General features: G+C 30.8%; 1 protein-coding gene across 2 annotated transcripts; it reads left to right on the forward strand.

Annotated features, from left to right (window-relative positions):
* Window positions 1-329: 329 nt before the first annotated feature.
* LOC132602514 (probable aminotransferase TAT2) lies at window positions 330-7292 on the forward strand. 2 transcript variants are annotated; one of them, XM_060315345.1, is made up of 9 exons: window positions 330-514; window positions 604-607; window positions 2020-2173; window positions 3068-3407; window positions 4064-4282; window positions 4621-4680; window positions 5536-5691; window positions 5797-5890; window positions 6802-7292. In XM_060315345.1, exons 1-9 carry the CDS (start codon window positions 386-388, stop codon window positions 6927-6929), a joined length of 1284 nt encoding a protein of 427 aa, XP_060171328.1. In that variant the 5' UTR covers window positions 330-385; the 3' UTR covers window positions 6930-7292. The 2 variants fall into 2 exon arrangements, with proteins under 2 accessions (XP_060171328.1, XP_060171329.1); XM_060315346.1 differs by lacking the exon at window positions 604-607 and having other exon boundaries at window positions 330-509; window positions 2014-2173.
* Window positions 7293-10116: the final 2824 nt, after the last annotated feature.

The raw sequence follows: 10116 nt of genomic DNA on the forward strand, positions 1-10116 counted from the left end.
ACTTTTTTTTTCTTGGACACGTGGCAAAAATCAAATAGTAAATTTATCCTTACCGAATGCTATTGTACTGGAGCAGATCCGCTCACCATGGTAAACATATGGTTTTAAATTCTAAGTCAAACTAATTTGCCTTTTCCAACCCCTATAAATGTGCTCCTCCAAATTAGTTCCTTTTAATTGACTCACTTAAAATTTAGTTCTACTACTTAGTAGAAAATTGAGAAGAATCCTTTTTAAACAAGTGTTAATATACTTAGGATAATTCTAAGACTGCATTATATTGCACCACACACACTCTCTCTCTCTCTCTTTTGAGTTCTTTGGCTTTTTCATTTGCCTTGTCGTCTTGATTCCTTTTTTCAATTTGGACAAGTGAAAATTAAATATGGAGAATATGGGAAGCCAAACAAATATTTCTTTTGGTGAAAATTACACAAACGAGGTCGAAACACTTACAAATACTTCTATCAAAGGGATTCTTGGCTTGTTGATGGACAACATTGATGTATGTCAAGTTCAAAATTTGTTGACGGACAACATTGATGGAGGTAAAGTTGAAATTTTGTTCAAGTATAAACAATAACACGAATTTGTGCGTGTGAGGAGCGTTTTTTTTTTTTTAAAAAAAAAACTTTTCCGTCGTATGGTGGCGTTACCTTAGCATATCACCAAAATTATAGTTAGAGGGGATGTCTCAACCTCACTTACAAAGCATGGGGAACATAGAGTCCCAAATAAAACTATGGAGTTATTAATTTGTATAGAAAACACTCCAATGAGATTAATGCAAAATAGCTCTTCTTTCTGCCCGAAAGTGAAATTCATCCTCTTATGAAAAAATTGTTCTTCCTCTGTTTATGCCTTATAGATGCCATTTGAATATGGTCCAAAAGAGAAGGTCCAATAGCTATAGAGAGGGTAATTCAGAACTAGATAGGATGTTGTATACACTTAACTATGCTCAACTAATTAAAACTACAAAGACCACAATTGACATTTATTAATAGTTGATGGATTAAACCACAAATTTTTCGAAGCCAATCTAGCTACTCTCTCTCATATAAAGTTGGTAATTAGACTTATATAAAACATAAAATTGACATTGTATACAAATTATAGTTTAAATAGTCAAAGTAATCACATAATCTCCAATTTAAGTTTTTGCTCAAGTCTTTACAATTAATAGCACTAGTCCCGAACTTTAAATGGAAGGCAAAACGTGCCCCATTTTGAATAATTCAAGGACAAAATTGGCTCATTTTTTCTTTTTTTTGCAGTAACCGTTAGTATGAAGGGTATCTTGAGCTATATGGCTTGTTGGAGGGCAATTTTTATCTAAAAGCATAATGGCGAGGGCATTTTTGAGTAAAAAATGTAATGGCAAGGGCATGTTTGAGCCAAAACTGTAACAGAGGGTAAAATTAACTCATTTTCAATAGTTTAGGGGTATTTGACCCTTTTCCCTCTTTAGAATAGGATATGTTACCTTCTAAAATAGACATGAGCTAATGACGTAAAAAATATTTGAACTGCCGATGTATATAACTTAAACTCTTATCAAATACGTTGATTCTATGGTTTCCTCAACAATAACAGCAAAAACTCTTTTTCGTCTTCAAATTCTGCAGTTAAAAATAATTAAATTACTTTCCTGCTTTTCTAGATAGAATTTTTTCACTGTAGTCTGGAAATTTTTGAAAATGTCATATATCCATTTATAATACTATTTCCATTCAATCTCATATATAGCAATCTCGTGAAGGAAGTAGAGCCTAGATGGGGCAAATATTGATTTTAGCGAAGTGTTTTAAGCAGGCATGAAGCTACCCTTGACTAAGGAGAGTCAATTGACCCACCTTTGTCAAAAAATTGCATGTGTAGATAGGTTAGATTTCCTTTAATGTATATATACTATATGTTGAATTCCCTTTTGCTTAGACATGTGTTTCTTTTTTTATATTGTGAATTTACTTAATGAAAATTCTGACTCAACCACTGATATTTTTCTGACAGGTGAAGGTAAGAGGGAAGTGATCTCATTAGGAATAGGAGACCCAACAGCTCATTCTTGCTTTCACACAACTGATGCTGCTAAGGAAGCTGTTGTTGAGAGCCTTCTTCTTGACAAGTTCAATGGCTATGCTCCTACTAGTGGTCTTCCCACTGCTAGAAAGTAATGTTATATTATCTCTCTAATTGAACATGTTACATCAAGTTGTCTATTTTATTTCTTAAGTTACTGGCTAATATCATTCGTTATGAACAGCTATTTGTAATTATCTTCTAAGTAACCTGACTATCCTGGCATATATAAAAGTTAAGCGCTCATTATATAAGTATATGATTTTCCTATACATGGATATAATCCAATATAATGTGATTTACTTGTTTCAAGTAACTTGAAAATTTAATATTCCCTTCGTCCAGGGGCGAATTTATGTAGAAAAATTGAGTCACGTGAACCCATAGTCACCCGACTAAACTCGGTATATTATGTATGTAATTCGTAAAATATATCTAATATTAACTGAAGGAACACATGGTCAAACAAGATCGAGTGGAGCACTCGTTGAGTGTTGGCTTTAATCCCTTATGGTCGCGGGATCGAACCCCTACTAGATGCATTTTTGCGTCTTTTTTTATGTCACTATAAAATGGTGAACTCATCCTCTTAAAATGCTAGATTCGCATATGCCTCCGTCCCAATTTATGTAAAGGTGTTATTATTTGAGGAGTCAAACAATTATTTCTTTGAACAAATTTTCTTATTTCTTAAAAATATTTTGAATCATTAGCTATTTTGACTTGTAGTACTTTTGGTGTAGGTTTCAAATATGTATTTTATTCTAAAATATTTGAAGAATCTGTACCTGAATTTATGATCAAGATTAAGTGTTTTGACCCTCGTACTCCCAACAGTTTCACATAAATTGAGATATAGGGAGTAAGTAAATACTAAACAATTGAATTGTAGCTCCTATGTTCGTGCATGCATGAATGAAAATTGCTGATTTATAAAAATTTAAGTTATATACACTGACATGCATTATACTGGTGAAATGAACAGGGCGATTGCAAACTACTTGTCCAGAGATCTTCCATATGATTTATCACCAGAAGATGTATATGTTACTGCTGGTTGCACACAAGCTATAGAAATAGCAGTGTCTATTCTTGCAAAACCTAATTCTAATATTTTGCTACCAAGACCTGGCTTCCCAACATATGCACTTTGTGCTGCTTTTAGAAATGTTGAAATTAGGTACTATGATCTTGTCCCTGAGAAAAATTGGCAAGTTGATTTGCAGGCAATTGAAGATTTGGCTGACCAAAATACTGTTGCAATTGTCGTTATAAATCCTGGAAATCCTTGTGGGAATGTCTATTCCTACGAGCATTTGGAAAAGGTGATTCTCGTTACTTCCTTCGATCCTTTTAATCTTGATACAGACGTTAATAAAATCGTTTAATAGCATTAATTATTTAGAAAATGTTTAACTAAGTTAGACTCACCTCTTCCTAAAATGAGTAAATATTGACTATATTAGTAGTGAGGGTGAAATTGAAAAAGTGCTATATTTTAGTATTGAGAACTCTTGCTTTCCTAGACAAATTTATTCCTTATATGTTTAGTGCAGAAATTTAAAAGCTTATCATATTCACTAAAGCTATTTACGTACAATTTCATAGCAATCTTACAAAGGAGAGGAAGAAAATGTAATTTGTGGGAAAGCGTTTCACTTTCTTCATGCTTTCAATTTTGAGTTCTTCATTCACGTTTTCAACCATATTCTTTATATAGTGTCCTATTTCATATATATATATATATATATTACAGAATATTAAATAGTAGAAGATTTAACCTATATACACATGTCAACAATTTTTACCTTATCAGTATATTTCAATCTGTTATAGTAGGTGGCCTATCGTATTTTTTGCACAGATTATAATTGATTACATGTAATTATCTTTTAACTAACTTCATCACTTATTATATTTTATATTCAGAGTAATTAAGGGATCACTAATCAATTTGAAATGTTTAAATTTTAATGATCAGATAGCAGAAACAGCAAAGAGAGTGAAAACACTAATCATAGCAGATGAAGTTTACGGACACCTTGCTTTTGGAGAAAATCCTTTCATATCAATGGGATTATTTAGTTCAATAGCACCAATATTAACTCTCGGTTCTTTGTCTAAGAGATGGTTAATTCCTGGTTGGAGACTTGGTTGGTTTGTCATTAACGATCCTAATTGCATCTTCAAATCCCCAAAGGTAATTTTTAATTTATTACTCCCTCTATCCGATTTTTTCACATGCCTTAAAATATTTTAATTTGTCAATTATTGTGTTAGTAATTTTTAAATAGTCTCCATTTTCCAAATATATTAATTTTATTTCAATAAATTTAAATTTTTTATGTCCAACTTCATGGTCAAAAATAAAAAATTTAAATCTCGAAATGTGAAACGTGCCACATAAATTGGGACATAGAGGTACTAAATATCTCTTTTACTTTGCAACCATAAAACAAAATGCAGACCAAAAGATTTATCGCACTATTGAATTAATATGCGATATTAATTAACACAAGTCTTTATTTCATCTCTCAGATTGTTGAACGTATTAAGAAGTATTGCGACATATGTGGAGGTCCTGCAACTTTCATACAGGTTCGTAGCCTATATATAATTTTAGCCTCTTTTTTATAGCTCTAAATTGAACATTTATCTTTAGACTAATGAAGTCGTGACAATACAAATAGTATTTACACAATCAGATAATATAAATATTAACAACATTTTGTAAACATAACATTACACTATCGAATGGGAAAATTCACGAACAGCTTAATCTTTGTGATTGAAGAATAGCCACGGACAGTGGACGGTTTGAAACCCAACCCATTTTTGTTCAAACCATTTATAACCAAACCAAATCCAACCAAATCCACCCATTTGACACCCCTAGCCACTGTCATATAGTTTCAAAATCCACAGTGAAATTTTATGATAATGACCTGGAGTTTTACTTATTGAATTTGAAACTCCATAACAATGGTTAATTTTCAAAGATAGGACTAAAAAGTGGCCAGTGGACGCTATTTCTATCCATTAGATATTTACTTATAGTAGATGAAAAAAAAAAGATATTTAATTATAGTAGCAAGTAACCTATGTACCCTATTTTCAAGATTATAAATCCCACTTTCGTGGAAAGATACGTGCAAATATCTTTTGAATGACTAGATCGAGTAAGAAATTACTTACAATAGTTGTGTATATAAGTTAAACTCTAGGTTGTTAAATTATATTGATAGTGTAAAATATACATACATTGACAGTATACATAGCTTAAATTCTTATTAATTGAGTTTAAGTTTTATGTGTTGACAATGTAAACATATTAATAGAATACAATCATCTTATAAGGTAATCACATGTAATTGATCTCTAATGTAATGTATTTTTTTTTACGTTATAACTTAACTCTTTCTTTAAAAAAAAAAAATCATTTTCATTTTGTAGGCAGCGGTCCCAAAAATTATTGAAAGCACGAAAGAGGATTTCTTCAGGAATACACTCAAAATGCTTAAGAAGAATTCAGATATATGTTATGAAAAGATATTGGATATTCCATGCATCAGTTGCCCTTATAAACCACAAGGATCAATGGTTGTTATGGTAACTCTCTAACTTCCCCAAAACTTCTAGTTTCACACACTTTTGTCCCTCCTTTTTTCTTTTTGGTCCTTCTAGTACTTTTTAATTTTTATTTTCTCTATGAAGGTGAAGCTCGATTCAGCCCTCCTCCAAGATATAAGTGACGATGTTGACTTCTGCTTTAAGCTTGCCAAGGAGGAATCTGTCATTTTGCTTCCTGGTAAGCACACCAATTCAGAATATATTTGTTTTGTTTATGTGAATGTGACCAATATGAAAGAATTGACAAAGTAAGAAGTTTGGGTTGAACACGGAGTTTTAAGAAAGAAAATTTTGGGACGTATTAAAAGTACCTCTAGAATTTAAGCTCCTCAACATGCCATGACATTTATATATATGACTATAAGAGCTATTAATGGTAACATTCGAAGTTTAAAGTTACAAGTTTCTCTATAGAAAAGTAGTAGTAATAGTTTTATGTATAATGAATCAAATGGAAAGAGTGTGAGTTCACGTTAAATCCTGTACCAGACTTTAAAAATAGATAAAAAAATAATAATAAAAATTGTAAAACTGCACCTCCAAATGAGAATATACATTAATTCATTCTTTTGGGTGTAGTGCTTGTTAAACCTAATAACTAGAGTTTATTAAATATTTGACGGAGGTCGAAAATGCTCACTTTTGGCAAACTTTAATGATCAAAAATGCTTACGAGTATTGTTAACGGGTCATTTTGAACCTACCCACAAACATAAGTGACCATTTTTGTCATCTTCCATTTTCTAATATAAATTCGTTGGATTGAACACGAAATTTAAGAAGAAAGAGAAAGTTTTGATGTATACCAAAAGTACCCTTATAACTTGGCCGTCATGACTAAGCATGTTATTTAAAGTAAAATACAAATTTAAATTTTATCATTCTTAGAGTTATCGTAACAAAACAAAATAAAAAGAGTGTTATATAAAACGGAATAAATGGAGTAATAAGAACGGACTTGTACTAAATGTGGTGTAAACTAATTGTACTTGATGAATCAAGTTGTCCTCCATTATGTAAAAACTTAGACAAGTAGCCTGGATTTATTATGTCTTACACAAATTGTAACATTAATTTTTTTTTTTTCAGGAACTGCTGTGGGATTGAAGAATTGGCTCCGAGTCACATTTGCAGTTGACTCATCTTTTCTCGAAGAAGGATTAAGAAGGCTAAAATCTTTTTGCATCAGGCATTCCAACCTCAAAATAATAAACTAATTTAGGAATAACCAATTTATGGGGCGGTTGGAGTATCCGGAGGCGGAGCCAACATACAATTTGAGGGTTCGGCCGAACCTAGTAGCTTTGGTTCAATCATGTATGTGTTTGGAAAAATTCATTGAATATGTATAGATTGTTCCTTTAGAACCCAGTAACTTAAACGAATTAGAATCTCGAACCCGCAAGCTTCAAATCCTGACTCCGCCTCTACTATCATAGGGTGATTGTAATGAAAGTATCGGGGTATTTGGAATTACGAAGGTATAGCTGGAGTACATATTGTGTTTCTGGCTTATATTTTGTGGCAGCTATTTGACATTGGATGTATTGAGATTTAGAAATATTTTGTGATGAACGTAGTAAGTGATGCTAATATGCTGGACTTTATTTTCATTTCTTGGCCAATTTGGTGAATGAATTTGGAAACAATATATTTGCTCTAAAACTTTGCTGGATTTCAATTAGTATGAGAGGATTAGTTGATGGGTTATTAGTTGACGGGTTGTACATTTTCTGTTAATTTGGTATAGTAAATTTTATTTCTCCCTTACATTGTTCCACACCTTTGACGTTGTGTCAGCTCCATATATCCTTTTGTTTTGTAATTCTTCCTTAAATCGTCAATTAGAGTTGAACTCCTTATAATTATAAGGAAACTAGTTTTTCGGCATGTTGCATGTGTATGTCAAGTTATGTAATATATCATTTATATAATAATATCAATATTAGATAAAAAAAAAATTGAGTAAATAATTTTATATGAAAGACTAAAATACAAGAGTGTGAATTATCAATGTAGATCATCGTATAGTGACTTATTTGTCGAAGTTAAGATGATTGGATCTCATATGAATCTGTGAATACAAACAATAATCAAAGTTTAAAGTTGGGTATAAAGATATGTTTCCTTAGTAATATTGTTTTCCTTCAATCTCTGTTATAGTTTGAAATTGTCCACAATCAGTTGAGTGGGTATTACGTTTTCTCACTCGATTAAAATTTACGTTTCACTTACCACTATGTATTGTCATATGCTTATTGTTAACATTGTGTTGAAGATAAAGATAAACTTTGTACAACAATGTAATGTTAGTACAATACTATTTTTCTAATCTATCAAATATTCACGTTATGAAGATGATGGTTGCAAATCATGTTTCATGTTTTAAAGTTTCTGTGTTCTCTTCAAGAAAATGTAGCCTCCTTCTTTATTGTTATATATATATCAAGAAGTTATTTTCGAATAAAAGTAGTATTTTGTAGAATTGTACAAAAATTCAATTAATATATAATTTCCGTAGCATGGCTAGTGGATCATCTTCAATTTCATAGTGTACACGTGCAAAAAAGTAATAATGATAATTTGTGGTAGGAATACTTAATTTACATGCTTATCAAGTAAATTTGATATTGTTAGCAGATTTCCGTTTGTTTCTTATCAAATTAATTAAGGTGAGTGCCCATCCACCACGGTTTGGGCTAATAAAAAATAAAAAATGAAAAAAAAGGGGAAAAAATTAATTAAGGTGATGATCCTAGTAACTGCAGCGCAAGTATAATATTATAACAAATAATTCATTTTAATGTTTATCTAATCTTTTTACATCTTCGTCATGATTTTTCATATTTAATTTTCATGCATTAGATGCGACATATCTTTCGTCATCCAGATATCGTTTACAAACAAACTGTTCCAAATATTTCTGAATTTTTTTTGTCTTGTCTTATACATATAAAATAATGTGATCAATTAAGATAAAATTAACAGTATTCAAATAGACACATAACAATTATTAATATTCATACCACGATTGACATTTTTATTTAAATCAAACCATATCCTGCTTCATATTACAGAATTATTGAAATCAAAAGCCGATAACTAAATTTATGGAAATGGTGAATCATTTATTTAAACAGACAATAACATGGAATAGACATATACCTATAAAATAAATTTTATTGACGTCTCAGATGGTTAGGCGGGAAAAAACAAAAGGCAGTGTAATACTCCTAGTAAACAGCCCTCCCTAAATAAACCCTTAATCGAAGTTATAAGTGCGTTTTATACTTGGGGAGATAAAATAATATCGGGGGTATTTTTTTTTTTTTTTGAGATAATTACACCCCGTGTTAATTAGGATAACAATATTACCAAAATTGACCCACATTTTTAAATGGGAAAATTTCATAAATACTAGTAAAAGCATAAAATATTTCATAATTTACAACGTGAATGAGTAAATTTAAAAACCTTTGAATAGGACAATTTTCCTATTAATGAGGAAACTAACTATGAAATATAGTAATTAGTAAAATCAGTTAATACTCCATTCTGCTACAAAGAAATGACTACCTATAAATAAGGAAGCACACTATCAAATAAAGATTCATCTTCATCAGGCGTTGTATTTAGAGTGCATGAAATAAAAGAAAAAGAGTATATCAAGAAGGAGAATGAAGGTATCTAAAGATGGAGGATTTGAGGAATGCTGCGATGGTAAATCTACAATAGATGATATATCAAGAATTTGTATGTAGGGTATAACATTTAATAAAATACTATATTATATATGTATGTTACGATTACATATATTCTATTTATGTAATACCACATTTATACTTGTTTCAAAGTAAATATAAGTTAAACGGTCAAGTTATTCCTTATATACAATATTTCAAGATGATATAGGGTATGTGGTGAATATAACATACCTAATTTGTTATATAAGGTGTAACATATTAATATATAACTGACCCAAAAAAACATATTAATATATTGTATTATATAAAACTATTCCTTATATACAATACGTCGAACCTAAAAAAAAAAACACGACGTAAGTTTACGGACGAATGGATGTACGAAGGGTAAACATAAAATAAGTACAATACGAAAGGAGTATTTTTAAGCCTTTTCTATTTTTTTTTTTAATTTTATAATGATTTTGTTAGTTGAGTTCACAAATAAAGGCAAATGCGCTCCAGTTTTATGACGGCAAGTACGTACATGGTTGACCCCAACTTTATACGGAGGGAAAAAGTAGATCATTTCGCAAATCACAGGGGCAATTTTTGACCTTTCACCACAATCGCGGTACAGTGTGAAAGATTTAGCTAATGAAACTTCACAATTCTATAGTGTCAAATATATGGGGTACTTGCAGTGATAAACCTTTTGGCT

The sequence above is a fragment of the Lycium barbarum genome, chromosome 7 (genome assembly GCF_019175385.1).
Source record: "Lycium barbarum isolate Lr01 chromosome 7, ASM1917538v2, whole genome shotgun sequence".
NCBI lineage: Eukaryota > Viridiplantae > Streptophyta > Magnoliopsida > Solanales > Solanaceae > Lycium > Lycium barbarum.

What these genes read in the sequence shown, in the direction of transcription:
- LOC132602514 (XM_060315345.1), top strand. Translation starts at nt 386, where the DNA reads ATGGAGAATATGGGAAGCCAAACAAATATTTCTTTTGGTGAAAATTAC. An exon ending in GTCCTGCAACTTTCATACAG is followed by an intron (nt 4,681 to 5,535) that starts GTTCGTAGCCTA and finishes TTCATTTTGTAG; the next exon opens with GCAGCGGTCCCAAAAATTAT. An exon ending in ATCTGTCATTTTGCTTCCTG is followed by an intron (nt 5,891 to 6,801) that starts GTAAGCACACCA and finishes TTTTTTTTTCAG; the next exon opens with GAACTGCTGTGGGATTGAAG.